Source organism: Castor canadensis, chromosome X (assembly GCF_047511655.1).
Source record: "Castor canadensis chromosome X, mCasCan1.hap1v2, whole genome shotgun sequence".
In the NCBI taxonomy this organism is placed as follows: Eukaryota; Metazoa; Chordata; class Mammalia; order Rodentia; family Castoridae; genus Castor; species Castor canadensis.
The window spans coordinates 46,071,992-46,089,896 of NC_133405.1; the positions used below are offsets into that span (position 1 = coordinate 46,071,992).

Here is a 17,905-nt window from a genome sequence, read left to right on the forward strand (position 1 = left end):
TATTATTTCTGAATGCTTTGGTGCCAGTTTGCATACTTTAAGAGACAGAAAGGGTGATATGCTGCTGGTGAATCAACCCATTTTCTGGAGAGACTCTCATTCCAAGAAAACTATAAAATGAATATGTCAGCTACTTGCCAGACAAGTGGGCTCACTTGTGAGAAGTCTTGTGGATTTAAACTTGGCATGGCTCAGAAGTCCAATCAGCTGAGCAGTAGAGCTCAAGAATCTCACAAAGAAGCCAGAAGTGGTAGCTCATGACTGTAATCCTGGCTACTCAGGAAGTGGAGATGGGAGGATCACAGTTCCAAGGCAGTCCAGGAAAAAGTTAGCAAGACCCCATCTCAATCAATAAGTCAGGCATGGTAGTGCACATCTGTGATCCCAGCTTTCCAAGGGGGCTTAGGTAGGAGGAGTATAGTCTGAGGCTGTCCCCAGGTAAAAATGTGAGACTCTACTCAAGAAATAACTAAAGAAAAAAAGTGCTGGAGGAGTGGCTCAAGTGGTGGAGGGCCTGGCTAGCAAGTACAAGGCCTGAGTTCAAAAAAGTAGACTAGGAATCAAGAAGCCAGGTTCAGAAGACCAAAAATTGTATGTTCTCCCTCATATGTGGACTTTAGATCTAGGGCAAATGCAGCAATGTGGTTGGACTTGGATCACATGACAAGGGGAGAGCACATACAAGAGGTATGGGGATAGGTAGAAACCCAAAACATGAAAGCGTTTGATGTTCCCACTCCAGAGGAACTAATACAGAAACCTTAAAGCGACAGGTTATCACGAGCAGGGGATCAGTAACCAGGGTAAAGATCAGTTAGAGATGAATCAACATGGGTCATAACACATGTGTACACGAAAGCAATGCTAGGAATCTCTCTGTATAGCTATCCTCAACTCAACTAGCAAAAATGCTTTGTCTTCCTTATTATGCTTATGTCATTTCTTCAACAAAATTAGTGATAAAGGCAGAACAGGACCTGCCCGGAACTGAGGTGGGGAGGGGTAAACAGTGGGGGAATGGGGCAGGGTGGAGAAATGACCCAAACAATGTATGCACATGTGAATAAATGAATAAAAAAAAGTCAGAACACTTGAAGGCAATCTGGGCCACAAATATAAGGAATGAGCTGCAAGAAAAGACAGTGATAACATCATGGCAGCTGTCTGACTGAGTTTAGCAGCTCGGTTTATGCTCCTTACCTATTTGAATAACTTCCTGTTTATTCTATTGGTGAGGGAGGGACTCTCCCACTAGGGTTATGAGGGTGACTGTAGATACCACACCTAACACCAGACAGATGAGACTGATAGCAGTTTATTAGTCACATATACTCAGAACTCAGTGGAAAAAGACACTGTATACCATGTAAGGCCACACAGGGGTCATACTGAGGAACTAATGAACCAAGTCAGGCTTTGTAGTATCAAGATGCCCCTGGTTCCTGAAGAAGGATGTAATTTGACTTGCTTGAATAACTCACTGGCAAGAGACTGAAACTGTTATTCAGGGATAAACAGGAACTTCACTTGGTCCCTTTGATAGGAGGGTTGTTTGGCTAAGGGGCCTGATCTGAAGGAGCAGAGTGGTTCCATCCAGATGTGAAAGTAATAATGAGCCTTAACTTTAGACTTACACTGTATGGCCTAACACAAGAACTGGTCTCTCAACACAAATATGCCCCAGGTCTTAGGTAAAAGTAAGTGATCACTTAGAAATGGGGTAGGGAGCAAGTGTGGGGAGGAAGATACAAAACACTTATTAACAATTTGGGTCATTAAATAATAAACTAAATCTAACAGACATCATTTGGATTGTCTCTTACATTCCTCCTCCTACTCCATTTTTAGGGTCCCATGGGAGTTCCTGGCTTTCTTGGTATCAATGGGATTCCGGTGAGTATGTACACAGTAGCATTTTTTAAATCACCCTCTAGGTTCTGCCCAGAGCTCAGGCACTTCGGCCTTAGAGACATCCTATGTTGTACAAGCATGCTCAGGGTCAAGTATTGGGGTGTGGAGGGGGGAGGTTTAAAGGGCAGTGATCACACACAATTAGTCTTGACCTCAGGTCCACGCAGTCCTTAATCAGATGGTTAGGAGTGGAAGAACATATGCATCCATAAGAAACCACCTGTATCTCAGCCCAAATGAGTTAGCTCTTGTTGATTAAGGAGAACTTTGGTTGCAGATGAGGGACGGTTCTTAGGTGCAGAGACAGAGCCATGTTAGAGCACGTACATATCCGTTATATGCATGTTAAGAAGGTACACAAAATTTGACAAGAAAATCCTTACTGATATCTCGATATGTTTTATTTCAGTGATTTGTTCTCTTCAACCCTACTTTATTTCAGAGTGAATTTTCCTTTATTTTCTACAAAGCAACTACTCCAAAGATTGCTTAGAAACAACCTTTTCCACTCATCCTGTGGACCTTTACTTTGCTGGAGATAAGTGGGGGATTTGGAGTTTGCAGACATCTTTTTCCCATTCCATCCAGCCTAATTCTTTAGTTTCTCCATTTTCATCCTATATCCCCACTTAATCCATGCTAGAGAGACTCGATAGTAACATTTCACCAGCTTTTAAAATACAATACTTGGAAGTTAATGGCTATCACTTTTTGGTCTTGTCCTTTGCCACTTCTCTCCATATTTAAGACTTCATCTGGGCTATGTTTGTCTAGAACATAGTTTTCAATCTTTTTTAAGAGAAGACTAGAATCTTATAGGGAAGCTCGTCATATAGAACAGAAAAAGTACAGCTCTTCCACATGAGGGAAGCCCTAGAGCCTGCCTTTATCCTTCCTGCAACTTCTAAGGGCCTCTCCTGATCCTCTTCAAAGCATGGGTTGGTAACCCTTAGACTTAACATCTTTTTATGTAATGCTATCAAATCATGTAGTATCAAAACGGTGGAAGGACTCACATCTTTTTGTGCCAATCTCTAGATATTTCTTTAGCACCTGCCACATGCTAACACTCTACTAGGGAGATATAAAGGAAGCTCTGCCCTCAAAGGTATTATCGTCCTATCCATTTTCTCCCAGGATCTAGTAATATTTGTGGCTTTGCAGAATAGAAGGCTCATATATCTTGTATTTGTTACATGTATCAAGCCAGCCATCAGATTTCTACATTTTCTTCAAAAGGAGACTTTAAAAAATGTCTAGAAATAAGACATGAAGACATTCTTTTAGAATGTTCCCTGGCATTTTCTTATGACTGTGTTCCTATGTTCACTTTAGTCAGAGTCTCTGCCCAGATGTGTATCTTCTAGGAGCCAGGAGGTGAGGGAAACCAGCAAACTAGAGACGACCTCTGCTGTCCCTCTTATGAACCTGGCCTGTCCAGAGGTGCCTGGGGCATCAGGGCTTACAGTGTTACTATGCCTTTCCTCCTGTGGTCTCTTTTTTCCTGTGGTCTCCTTTTAATGGAAGCTAGAAGCAAGTGAATCCAGTGAAGCCCAAGGTGTTTCCAGATTTGAGCTGGAATCTGCTCCTAAGTCCAGCTGGACACTTCTACTTCCAACTTGTGGTCAAGAGAGCCCTAGAGTTTACAGGAATTGATCACTTCTCTTTGGGGCTTCATTGCAGCTGTCCAGAATCCCCCAGATGAGCTTGCTGCTCCCAGTAGACACCCCCACACCCTTGGCCCTTCCCTTGATCAAAGATTGTGTTTTGTCTTGGCTTTTGATTGCTCTAGCTTCAGACTCCAAGTCTCATTACTATGTGAAATCCTTCTCCTTTATTCTTTCTGTCTCTTCCAGCTATTTAAGAAGTTTATACTGAGCACCTTGTGTTCACTGCTTACCTCTTCCTTCCATCTCAGAGGTCCCAGGAGTCTTCATTATATATGGTCTGTCATATTTATTGGTTGTATTGTGTGACTATTTCCTCTAGCTCCTTAAAAGCACAGATTATGTCTTCTGCTCCTCCCAAAGGCCCCACAGGCTCAGGGTTGAATTCAACATATAGTAGGAAAGCTAAAAATAATTGAGAGACTGACTCCACCCCTAAGGCCTATAAAAACCAGGGTTCTCACACTGGCAGGACTACCTCAGACAAAGTAAAACACAGGTACCATAGGCCCTGTCAGATTAATCATTTTGTTCAACTTTGCGCAACATCTATTAAGCAGTTTGACTGAAACCAATAGCTTCTCTAACACTTTTTGTTTCTAAACTGAATCACCACACAGATATGGTTTCTCTCTTAATATTGGATGATCATTAACATATGTGTCACTGGTTTGGGCCCCAAAACTCCATTTTTGCTGTCATGTAAACAATTTCAACATGAGCGAGAAAGTAGTCATTTCATAATAATTCAAGTCTTTCTGCCAAGGGGCACAGCAACCAGTGGAGAGATAGAACAAACAAGATTATTCATTGGGATATTCAATATTAGAACAATGTAGACTAGGGAGGGTAGAGCTGTGGACTTTTAATCCTATCCCAGCTATGAGTTGGGGCTGTTGGCACCCACATGAAATACAAGAAATGCGTGTTTATCCAATATTTGCAGTTTGAATAAGTTGGGAGCAGAGGTTTTCAAGTTGTCCTTTGCAAATTATGTTTAGTTTTTCCCAGGGAGTCACTCTCAAACATTCCCCTGCCTGAAAACTTGTAAATAAGCACACTAGGTTTATAACTTCAAAGTGGACACATACCACTCACCAAATGGAAACTTTTCTTTTGGAATTGGGTTCTGTGTTCCTTCTGGAACACAGCAGATCCTTCTAGTCAGTGTACTCATTCCTTTGTGGTTAGATAAAACTATGGTCTCCTCCCTCAAAGAGCTACAATTCTCTTGGAAAGCTGCCAAACACGTATGTAAAATCATTAGTGATAACCAGAAAAAGCAAAGTACCAGAGATTCTATGGTACTGAGACTTGAGAGGAGGTAGAGCCCAGCCTTATGGCTTGTCCTTGCTGACTTGCCTGGGATAAAACTTAACACTTTTGAGCTCCTTCTTAGTGAACGTAGTCTCATTTGATTTTGACCATAACCCAATGGGAGAGTTATTATTCATTTTAATGTTGACAGCAGCCCTGTAAGGCAGATATTATTCATCTCCATTATACAGATGAAGGAACTGAAGTTCCATCGGGAAGTGGTGAAACTGACAGGCCTGTCAACAGGCTCAAAACATGTATGATCTACTAGTCCATGGTATCAGCTGGATGAGAAATGGCTGTTATGTCTGAGTCAGAGGTCAAAGGTTAATTCCTCAGAATTCCACTAAGATAGGAAAGAGTAAACAGATAACCCTAAAATCCTGCAGGTGGGAGATATCGGGAGTTTAGATGAGAAAATTAGAGAAGGATTGAGCTCAAGTAAAACTAAAGTGGATACCAAAGAGTAAAAATTCAGACAAAGGTTTTGGTACCAAACAGAACCCAAGGTCCCAAGAAGAAGGAAGATGCCTGGTACTGAGCCAGCCTTTTGTCTTACCTTAACTTATCCCTACTACCCAGCTAAGAGATAACCCCTAGAAAGATGGGCACTACACCCAAAGGGTTTAACTGAGTAGCGTTGAATGAAGAGTATATTTAAAGGATGTGGCAGGATTAAGAGAAACCACAATGGATAGTGTAGGCAACAAACTCAAAGCTGTTAACTCATAGTTCGGAACAGGAAAAAAGGCAATCATAATAATGGAACCCAGTGAGACCTGGAGCCATGAAATAAATAGCTGTTGCCCAACAAGAGCTAAGACTCTAGAGAAATGTGGCTATTGCTAGAAATGCAGCCAAGGAGGGAAAATAAATAACATGCTCTTTCTCCTGTTCCCATCTCCAACCTGTGTCTCCCAGTGACTAAATACAACTGGGAGACAAAAGGAAAGGGAGCCTGTGTGGTGTGGTATAGTCCATAGCCACCATTCACCAGAGACACAGATCTGGGTATCTTCAGGGCATATAATAATAACTATCCCAGGTGGTAATAAAGAGTCAAAGACTTCCTAGTAAGCTGCCTTAGTTCCTCTCAGAAGAATTGTAATCATCATTTGAGTCTTTAGAGGCACAACTCATGTCAGGTTTGTTGCAAAGACAAGTCCAGGCAATTCCTCTGGATTTAGCATTCTGTGAATCCAGTAGTCTAGACTCACACTTTTGTACTAACAGTCTGTCCACCTCCTACAACTATAATAACAATGAAAATGCAATACAACTGTATGGAGCATTTTCCCTGAAAGTTTGATGAAAGGTTATTTCCTCTAATATCGTAGTCCACCTTATTCATGGGAGATACATTCTAAGACCCCTAGTGGACATTTAAAACTGTAGATAGTATGGAATTTTATAATTTAATGCCTTTTTCCATCTTAACTAAGCACTTATCACACACTGTGATCATAATGTTTGTGGTGTGAGGTGGGACATAGAACTAGTAGTGCAAATTTCTCTTTCCTGCTTCACAACTTAATGGATAGATTTGCTCTTATCTTAGATCTTAGCATCATCGGCATATGATTTGTTTTCTTTCTATATAAAAACCTTTTCATTTAAAGGAAGCACTTTACAGTTTCTCTTTGTCATATCTGAACTGCCAGCATCACTATTTTTGTGCCCTGGGGTCAGTATTAAGTAAAATAAAGATGACTTGAACCTGGGCTTGGTGCTTCATGTTTGTAATTTCAGCACTTGAGAAGCCTAAACAGGAGGATTGTGAGTTCAAGTCCAGCCTGGCCTATATCATGAGACCCTGTCTTGAGAAAAAAATAAAAAGATTACTTGAACACAAGCACTGTGATACCACTGTGAAAATTGATCTAAATAAGAAAGATGACTATGGAGTGACTAATAGGCAAGTAGAGTATACAGCGTGAATATGCAAGACAGTGGAATGATTTACATCACAGATGTGGTGGAGTGGGACAGCATGAGAAAGAATGCTTAGGGGGATTAGGAATCCTTTTATTCACCATGCCCAACACAACTGGTCTTTCAGGTCATTTCTTTGCCCCATGCCAACACAAAACTAACTTTCGGTAGATTTAAAAAGTTACATTCTTTACAAAAAAGGAGCTATATGTACCCAGAAAGCCCAACTCAGAGAAATTATTAAATTCAGATAAGCTGTATAAAAATGCTTACTAGTTCTCCAGCAAAACAACTGCCTCAGTTGTGAGTATGGAAAAGAGGAAAAGATAACAATAGCCTGACATGTGATGGTAACAACCCGAGATTGAAAGTGTGGTTCTTGCAGGGCTTTCTTATTTTTGGCCAAGTAGCTTTCGGGAAAGAAGTGTTATGGGAACTGCTTCTGCTCTCTTGACCAAAATCCAGCATTAGTTCCCATGCAGAGCTTTCAAAACAGAAAGTCATGCCAGGCTTCCCAGGATCTGTCTGGCCTGAGGAATCCCAAGGCCTGGCATGATTTCCTTTTGGTAGTAGTTCAGCTGCCAGACAACTAAACTCCATTTAATACATTCTTGTACCCAGAGAAGGTAAAGTTGCAGCACCCTGTGTATTCCATCTGTTCATGCTTGATCTCTTTTGTTCCTGCTTGGATCCTACAAAAGCATAGGTCCTTTTGAAAGGGGGTATCTTTAAGCTGTGATTAGACTCAGATAGCTTAATGTAAGGAAAGATATGAGAGAGTGTGTGATAAAGCTCAGGGAGTGGACAAGGAGCCAGAATTTAGCTTTTCTCATTGTGCAGCTTTTGGGAGTAGCTGGTAGTACTGTGGCCAACTTGCTCGTTTCTTTTCTCTTTCAACAGGGCCACCCTGGACAGCCAGGACCCAGAGGTCCACCTGGCCTAGATGGCTGTAATGGAACTAAAGGAGCAATTGGATTTCCAGGCCCTAATGGCTATCCCGGGATTCTTGGACCACCTGTATGTTGCCAGATCTTTGAACATTAATTCAAATGGCATTGTTTATCTCCAAATATGCTCTTTTTCTGTTTCTCTAGAAACTTCATTAAACTTCTGTGGGGCAGCCTCTGCAACCCCTTGTCCAATGCAGGAATCTGTGCTGGCAGCACCATAAAAGCAAAAGTCTAAAGAATACCGGTTGTATGTGTAAGAGGGGATCATGCTACACTACTTCAGATTGCTGTTTTCAATGCTTCTTTTGGAAATGGCAAGATTGTTAAAATGATGTTGGAAAATGCTTGGAAGGCTTACATGTGATCATAGAGGCACTAACAAGAACCCAACAACTTGGCAAGCTTGGTCTATATCAGTGGTACTTAACCATGGGTGATTTTGCCCCTCAGGGGACATTTGACACTTTTATTGATATCTTTGGATGTCATAACTAGGAGTATGTTACTGGCACAGGACAGCAACCCCCCCCCCCATGTCAAGAAATCTTTTGGCGCAAAGTGTCATTGGTGCCAGGGTTAAGAAACACTATACTTATAATTTGTCCCCCACCCCTATTCTACTTCATAACTGTTGGTGATAGGTTGATAAAGTATTTATTGAACCTCAATGTCACCACTTTTAATGATTCTATTAATCCAGATAGGGCTCAGATATTTGTATCTAAAGAACCTCTAGTAGACATCAGGCCTTTACAAAGCTGATTTTATAAGTGGCTGGAAAGAGACAATTAACATATTTTCAAGCCTCACTTAAAATAATCTAAATTATTAAGGGTTCTAATGTGAAACTTTTAACTAGAAGCCACACCATCCATAAGATAGATTTCGTATCCACATGAATTAATTGGCATTTCACAGGGACAGCAACACCATTGCCTTCAGTGACCAGATTGTGGGTATGGGCATATGTGTGAAAAGTGACAGAGACAGACAAATTACAGCCCAAGATTGTCATAAAGGGCCTTGACATCTAAGGACCAAACCAATATATAGCAAAGGGGGCAGTAGAGAAATATATTTTCCTAATATGGAAAAATCTGTGTGAGTCACAAAGGCCTCTAAAAGCTGCCATGGCAACAGGGCAGGAGAACAGACTATGTCTGTGATGAAAGTGGGAATCCATCAAAGCAAGGGAGTTTCAGTGCCAAGAAGGAGAAGGCGAGAGGTCTTGAGGTAATAAACCTCCTCTGACTAACAAAAGACAAAGGTAAAAGCCTAATCTTCTTCCTAAACCTTACCTTAAACCTAAATAGAAATTTAGGCATGTATTTTGCTAAGCAGACCTTATCCCCTGTTGAATATCCATTTAGTTATCTTCTTTGAAGCTTCTTTAAAAAGCATATTGACCACAAGACTAAGGGGAAACAGGCAGTGTTAGGAAAGAAACAGGTTTGTGCTTCTAAGGCCATGCCATTCTTTTATTAAACCAATGGTCCCAGTGCACAAGGAATCCATCATTCAATCAACAGTTCAGTCCCCAAAGCTTAGCCTTACCCGCAGTACAAATCCTGACTTCCCCTTATTGGTAAGAACATTGATTTTTCCCAGGAGGACACACTGTAGCAGATATTATCCAGCACCTGTCAATGATACAAAGAAAAAATCTGGGTAAAAGACTGGAATTGGGTATGTTGAACTGTTTTCCATGTTAACAATGAGACACTAGCCTCTTCACAGGTATTGAAGCTGAAGTTGTGTGGTAGAAGTCCAGGATGAAGATGGTTTCATAGGTACCTTTTAGACCAGGGGCCACAAATGGACCCACAAAGGCACTTGCCTGTAACCTGTTTTTACTTTTTTTGGGGAGGTGGGGTGGTACTGGGATTTGAACTTAGGGTCTTGTGTTTGCTAGGCAGGCACTCTACCTCTTGAGTCATTCCACCAGCCCTTTTTGTGTTGATTATGTTTGAGATAGGGTCTGCTTTATGTCTGGGCTGGCCTGGACCGCAATCCTCCTATTTGGGCTTCCTCTTGTAACTGGAATGACAGGTGCATCACCAGGCCCAGCTATTGGTTGAGATGGGGTCTAGCGAACATTTTGCCCAAGCTAACCTTAGACCGCAATCTCCCTGATCACTCCTAGTGTTATAGGCATGAGCCACTGCACCCTGGCTAATTTTACATTTTTAAAGGTATTTTTTAATGTGGGACATTCCTAGACATAGCCCACTAAGATTAAATTAATTCATATCTGGCTCTTTATGGAAAAATTTTGCTGACCTTTGTCCTAGATTGAGGCCCTGTCAGTGGCTTATATCTGTGAGGGGTAAAGTAGTGAACCGTAGACTTACAAATAATATGTGTTTGTTGAGAGCAGTGCTCTTAATAAATGTAAAGCCTCCTGCTTTTGAACCCCTATCCCTTTACAGACCTCTGACGTGGAGGTAGGGGGATGGCACCCAGCTTTGAGACATAATACTTGTTCAGGAGAGGGCTTTGCTCCTTAGCACAGCCAATTCTGCCAGAGTTCCAGGCTCTCATTATTCCACCCTTCATCTGATCAGATCATACTGTTAACAGAACTATGTGTGTGTGCATTTCTTCACAAGCTTTTCTTGTTTTACTCAGGGCCTCCCTGGTCACAAAGGCTCAAAAGGTGAACCTGCTTCTTCTCAAGGTAGTCTCCCAGGAGTGGAGGTAAGAGCCTCTAAGGCAGGCAAGTGAGCAGGATATATTCTGGGTTCCCCAGGATTGGAGCCCACCTACAGCAAAACGGTTTCCAGAACTAGCATCTGTGTCTCTATTTAAGGAGCAGACAAAGCTGGGTTTAAAGGGATCCAGAGCTTTTTGTGGTGGAAACATTGAAAACATGTTTGCAACTATACTGTCAGAGAGATTTACTTTTTGGGATCTAAACCAAAAATAAGAGACAGATCAGCAAACAAACAGTTTGCATGGATATCATTTTCTTTGACAAGCCACGACATTTCCTAGAGGCAGATACTTTTTGTCTACTCTAGAATCTTAATGTCTACATATCTTGGTTTGGATCCATGTGTGTCTCTGCCCATCTCAGTATGGCTTCCAGCCCAGGATCCTGGCCCCACCTTTCTCTACCCCTGCACAATACCCATCATCCTACCTGGGCCCCTGGATGTCTGCAAAAACTTGCCCATGGGCTCTGCAGCTGGCTGGAAACTTTATTCTCTTGTCAAGAACCTTCTGATTTATTGTGACTATACTCTTGGTGTATGCTGCCTGATATCCTTGTGGGGCCTCAGTAAACCCTGGCTCCAAGTGATTGACCATACTGTTCCTTTGCAGACTGGGAAAAGAGCCCATCATTGCCCTGTTAGCAAATCGGAATCTATGTCCAGCATCTGAGAGAAAACGTACCAAACTTGGTCAGCTAATTGATGGCACTTTTCTGACTTCCACCCATGCACAGAGCCAGGGACTTGGAAACTAGCTCTGAAGGCAGTGATAAGAGTAGGTAGTTGGACAACTGGAGAACATCCAAAGTTTGGGCTCTTAACTATGGGTACCATAACAGAAGATAGAATGTTAGAGTTCAAAAGGACCTTATGATGGCTGGATTCATATTGCTCATGTTGCAGACAGAAAAAGAGGTACACTGAGGTTATGTGACTTGCTCAGAGCCACACAGCCACTCACTGAAGAGCTAACCCTGGCAATGTTTTTTCCATGCTACAGAGAGTTAATTTTTGACTGTAATCCAAGTGAGGTAAGACTACCAGGTGTCAAAATATAGCCATTGTCATAGAACACATTGATTAAATGGTTTCACCAAAAATCAAAGGGACCCTGGATCCAGTGGTACACAGTAATTTCCACAAGACGGTTATATTACAGATTCATGCAGCGACTTAAGATGCTGCAAAGTAATTAAAATGTAATCAGAAATTGTATGCTCTGTTGATTTTTCCTTGAAATGTCTGATTTGCATTGTATACATATGGGCACAGATTCTCTGGGGATGAAGGCACATGGGAAAGTAGCTTTGCTTTCTTCCAAAAAGAGCAGGCAAATCACCAGCCTGCAGAAGCAGTTTCTAATTGATAAGTTCCTAGCAAAGGTGAAAATTAATTAATCCAAGTAAAATATGAAGTCCTGTTTACCCAAGGCTACAATATTTGTCTTCTAGAGTCCATATTTTTCATAAGAAAAAAGTAGGACATAAGACCTTGACAGAGGAGGCCCAAGTTTCACTAATGCATTTTTACCCCATGAATCTTAGGTTAGTTGTCTGGACTACTGTGGCCTTAATTTATTAATTTCTTCAGTGTCCCGCCTTTGTCTGTTTCTCAGGGAGATCCTGGACTTCCTGGACTAGATGGAATTGCTGTAAGTTGTTATTTATGTGTTGAGCTCCTGATGCTTAGTCAGCAGTCATCAATAGCGCTTTATCATTCCTTGTGGTTCAAAGGCCTTCACAGACCTTCTCAAGGAAAAATCTAGAGAATTCAGTGGAAAAAGTCACACTATTCTCAGTTTCCAGATGAGAAGCTCCTGAGAGGATGAATTGTCCTCCTCAAGTTGCATGGTAGGCATGCTTTCAGACTTTAGGTCAGGGACCCCCTATGGTAGTCTCCCCTTATTTTCCAAGACCCCAGGTAGATACCTGAAACCATGGATAATACTGAATCTGTATGTACATACTTGTGATAAAGTTTAATTTATAAATTAAAGAAATTAGGAAATTAACAATAACTAATAATAAAATGAAACAAGTATACTGATATTCTATAATAAAAATTATGTGAGTGTGATCTCTCTCTCCCTTCCTCCTTCCTCCCCTCTCTTTCTTAAAATACCTTACTGTACTGCACTCCCTTTTCTTCTTATGAAGATGTGAAATGACACAATGCTATGTGATGAGATTGAGAGAGGTGAACAATGCAGGCATTGGGACACAGTGTTAGGCTACTACATAAGGGTTATTTGAACATACACACTACGCTTCTTTTCCCACTGAATATTTTTGAACTGTGGCTGACTGGGGTAACTGAAAACATGAAAAGCAAAACCATAGATAAGAGGGGAGTACTGTATTCTTCAGGGCATATTAGAAAAGTACTTTGCCTTTAATTCAGCAAGCATCTACTAAGTATTTTCTGCATGTTCCTACAGGTAAAACAAAAGAAGTAGATCACACTTCTTTAAGAGATATTCCAAACAGAAATTCCTTTTAGGGGGCTGGTGGAGTGGCTCAAGCGGTAGAGCACCTGCCTAGCAAGTGTGAGGTCCTGAGTTCAAACCCCAGTGCCACCAAAAAAAAAAAAAAGAAATTCCTTTTAGGGACTCTGATGATAGTCCATAAAAGGCTGTACATTATATTAATAAGAGAGCTTTCATTTTCCTTGAGATTCCACATTGTCATCACTTTCCTCTGAAGTAACCTAAAATTTGCCTCTTTTTCCCAAATTTGTTCTTTCCTTCATGTCTTCCTTTCTTATTTTCAGTCCTCAACAGATATTGAGCACCTACTATCAGCAGAGTGCTATGAGTGATCCCTCAGACACTGTCCTTGCTCCCAAGGATGTAAAAAAGCCAATGTTAGGAATGTGTCTAAAATACACAGTTTGCCTACAGATCCATCATGGGAGACTTGTATCTAAGAAAGAGAAAATAGCTTCTGAGCAGTATGTATGATGTTTAGACTTGCTGACAGTGGGAGGAGGCTTTAGGCGAGAAACATGAAGTATGCAAGCCCACACAAAAGCAAAGATGACTAAGGACCAAGGATCTAGAGCTAAACAAAATTGGCTTAAAAGGTGTGTTCATTAAAATTGCAGAATAACATCCACTTTATTTGCTGCATAGCTTCTCTCGGGGATTCTGTCCCCTGCCCACAAAAGTAAAGGGTTTTTCTTTTTACACAGGCATTATATACAAAGTGCTTAGATTTGAGGAAATGGTGGCTGAACAAGAGATTCAAGATCAGTAAGGAGACTTTAGGTTGTTAGCAATCTTCGAAGCCGTATTCATACTATCATTCATTCTTAGGGAGTCTTTGATCCTCCCTTCTCTTCCTCATGTCTAATTCCTGATCTTTTAGACTTTCTATCCCTTACTTAAATACATGTGATTTTTGTCCTGCCTTACATTTCTCCAAACCAGCTTTCTCTTGATTTAGTGAAATCAGGTTTTAGTAGTTATAAACATTTTCTAATTTCCCATCTGACCTTTTCTTTGATCCATGGAGTATTTAAAAGTATTTCATTCCCAAATATGTGGCAATTTTCCAGCTTTTTACTCTTGATTTCTAATTTGATTCCATTGAAATTAGGACAACTCACACTAGTGTTCAATCCTCTAATTTGCTGAGGTTTGGTGTATGGCCCAGTATGTGGGCTAACTTGGTGAATGTTCTATATGCACTTGAAGAGAATATGTATTCAGCTGTTGTTGGGTATAATGATTTAAACAATATCCATTAGGTCAAGGTAGTTGATAATGTTATTTGGATCGTAAGTGACCTGACTGATTTTTTTTTTTTTTAGTTCTGCTAATTACTGAGGGAGAGATGTTATACTCTGCAATTATAATTGCAGGTTTATCTATTTCTCCTTGCATTTCTGTCAGTTTGGCTTCATGTGTTTTAAAGGTCTGCTATTAGCTGCAGGCACATCTAATATTATTATGTCTTCTTCATAAACTGACCTATTTATCATTATGAAATGTCCCCTCTATCTCTGGTAACATTCTTCATCTTGATGTCTACTTTATCTGGTACTAAATAACCATTTTGCTATTTTTTTGCAACACTTTAATGGGGAAAATTCAAATATAGAGCAAAGTTTAGCAAATTTTGCAGCGATCACCCAGATCATTAATATTTTATTATACTTGCTTTACTCCTCTCCTGTCCATCTATCCAACCCTGAATGTTCATCAATTCATCCTAGTTTTTGGTGCATTTCTAAGTAAATTATAAACTTATTCCTAAGTACTATAGAATGCCTATTGTTAAACTTTCAGTATTTGTTTTCCATTTTCTCTTTTATATAAAATTTACATACAATGAAATCCATAAATCTTAAGTGTGCATTTGCTGAATTTTGACAAATACGTACTCCTCAGTAACCCAAACCTCCATCTTGGTATAGAACATTACCATCATCCCAGAAAATTCCCTCTTGCCCATTCCCATTCCATCCTCGTCTCCACCCCATCCCAAAGACAACCACCATTCCAAATTTTCTATATCATAAATCAATTTTTGCTTGTTCTAGGACTTCATATACAGGAAATTATATAATAGCTCTTCTCACTTAGCACAGTGCTTTTGAGATTCCTGTATACAGTTTCATATATCAGTAACTTGCTACTTTTTATTATTGAGTATTTATTCCACTAGATAGATGTATCACAGTTTATAAGTCCCTGTATCAATGGATGCCTTGGATAATTCCAATTTTTGCTATTTAAGTTGCTATGAATATTCTTGTACAGTTCTTGTGGACATACATTGTTTTCATTTTTCTTGGGACACTGTCTTGTATTTTGACCTTGTTAAAAACTTGCCTCTCTAGGGCCCACAAGGACCACCTGGATCTTCTGGAGATATAGGACCCATAGGAGTTCCAGGATTACAAGTAAGAGCAACATAAATCTAATATGTGATCACAGTAGTCACATGACTATTTTCCTCACCAGGCCATGTGTTAAATGTATGCCTATGTTATTTAGGTACTCTTAGAGAACCACTCCTGGAGAATTATACTGCAACATACTCTTGTTAGGAACTATTGGTTGTCTTTATTTGTCAGAGTCTTTTCTGTCTGTCCAATCTGTGCCCCCTTAAACTTCCTAGTCTAACTCAACTTAAAATATAGCCCAGAGATAGCAGATACCTGACACATACATTGCCACCTTCTGCATCATAGACTGCTAATTAATCATACTACCATCACTCACAGATGAACACTGAGGAAGCTTCAAAACTCTTTTCAGCTCTGCACCTTGAGCAGCTCTACCTAGTACTTGTTTGTCTGATGCCAAACTAAATATCACTGGTGTAGGAAGAGAATAACCACTTAACTCTGGGCTCTGGGAAAGCCCTGTCCCTAGATTGTTCTCTACAGTGCATGAAATCTCACTTGTTACTTTGCTTAGCTTCACCAAGTCATCATTTAAAAACACCTGACCTACAAAAGTCGCATGTTTCTCTCATATGTGGAATATAAACCTAATACAAACACAGCAATATTCTGAAAAATAGGCCACGCTAAGGGGAGGGTAAAAGAAGGAAGTTAAGAAGGCAAATATGGTTGATGTACTCTCTATACAAGAATGAATATAGAATTTTTAAACTTGTTGAAACCACCATAAGAAAGGGACTAAGGTAGAAAGAAAAAAATAGAGGAGCTGAACCAATTCGGGCTATAATACATATGTACATGGAAGTTCCACAAGGAAACTCCCTGTGTAGCTATCTTAAACAAAACAAAATGTTATTTTTTTTCTTTTACAAAATTAGAGAATAAGAGGGTGGAACAGGTCCTGTCTGGGAAGTGTGGTATCAGTGGGATGGGTGAGGAGGTGGGGAAAGGGTGAAGGAGGGTGAATATGGTGCAAATACTGTGTACACATGCATGTAAATGGAAAATGATACCTGTTGAAACTATTCCAGGAATGGGGGTAGGGGGATAAAAGAGAGTGGTGGAGGGGGTGAATTCAACTATGATATATTTGATACATTGTAAGAACTTTTGTAAATGCCACAATGTACCCCAACTCAGCACAACAATAAAAAATTGAAGATAACTCAAAATAAATAAATAAAAATACCTGGCCTATTGGGAGGAATGACACATGGTATTTTCACAACCTTAGTATAAATGTGGTTATCAGATCAAATTGGGAGATTTCAAAGGAGATAAAAATGAAACCATGGAAGAACCCACGACTAGAATCCATTATACCAAAACAAGACTATACCAAGCAGGGAAGAGGCTTATCTCCAGTAACTCTTAACATACCCATGTTATTTTTAATTGAAACTATTAAGTGCTAACTCTTTTCTTTCTATTTTTCAATCTAGGGTCCTCCAGGCCCCCCTGGCTTCCCTGGTCCTGATGTAAGTATACTTTATTTTGGGGATATTTTGTATCCTACCACTAAGTAGTTTGGTTTCTCCATAACTATACTGGTTTGGTTGAATGTGCCATCTGGCAAAAAGAAATAACATATTCTAATTTAAGGTCCTGGAGCTTGTTAGTAATCAATTTTCTTTTTCTTTCCTGCACCCCTGTGTCCCCAGGGAAATATGGGGTTAGGTTTCCAAGGAGAAAAGGGAGTCAAGGTAAATAAGCCTTGGAAAATACAATCTGCATTCCATATGCTCCAAGAAATGTCTCTGGTTACACACACATGTCTTCTTGTAAAAGGGGATTTTGTTGTTCATCTTAGGAAATTTCCCATCCCACACAGATTCTTCATGAGACCCCTTGAGGTCTACATACCACACATAAACTTTATGGTTCTTTTTCTTTCAAATTATTGTCATTCCCTGCTTCCTACCTATATGTCTTACACACATAATCTCTTGAAATATATTCCTTCTCTTCCTTCCACCTGGGTATTTCTCTGCCGGTTTGCACATTCTATCACTCTTTCTTCCCTCTTCTCTGCTTCTTTCCTTCCATCTACCATCCTTCCTCTTCTCTCTCTCTCTCTCTCTCTCTCTCTCTCTCTCTCTCTCTCTCTCTCTCTCCCCCTTCCCTCCCCACCGTGTCTCCTCCTAATGCCTCTTTTACCTTTCTTTTTTTACTTCCAACCTTCCTTCATTTCCCTCTCCACAGACTGTTGATATGCCCAAGCCATTTCTGACTAGCTGTCATGGACTGCACTGCCTCATGAATAAGCAACTCTAGCTCCAGTGTCCCAACACACACTTCTCTGCCTCTGCTTGTGCACTTGGCAAAAACTGAACCAAAGCCTTATCATTATTGTCAAGAGGAAGCCATTCACCTTGTTCAAACTCCCTTTTGGCTGTCTTCTGAATACCCTTTTGTACATGGCAACCATGAACCTGTGGTTTCCTTTCATCTATCTTGCTTCTTCCCTCTCCAGCTCTGGTACAAAATGCATTTGGTCAGGCTT

The 17,905-nt window shown here is 40.4% G+C and overlaps 1 protein-coding gene across 2 annotated transcripts in view; it reads left to right on the plus strand.

Annotated features, from left to right (window-relative positions):
• Col4a6 (collagen type IV alpha 6 chain) overlaps positions 1 to 17,905 on the plus strand; it is a 287,170-nt gene that overhangs the window by 211,552 nt on the left and 57,713 nt on the right. For both annotated transcript variants that reach the window (XM_074063552.1, XM_074063553.1), the window contains exons 5-11: positions 1,849 to 1,893; positions 7,728 to 7,844; positions 10,406 to 10,474; positions 12,107 to 12,142; positions 15,334 to 15,396; positions 16,845 to 16,880; positions 17,064 to 17,105. In XM_074063552.1, coding sequence (XP_073919653.1) covers positions 1,849 to 1,893; positions 7,728 to 7,844; positions 10,406 to 10,474; positions 12,107 to 12,142; positions 15,334 to 15,396; positions 16,845 to 16,880; positions 17,064 to 17,105 — 408 coding nt within the window. The remainder of the gene's footprint in view (positions 1 to 1,848; positions 1,894 to 7,727; positions 7,845 to 10,405; positions 10,475 to 12,106; positions 12,143 to 15,333; positions 15,397 to 16,844; positions 16,881 to 17,063; positions 17,106 to 17,905) is intronic.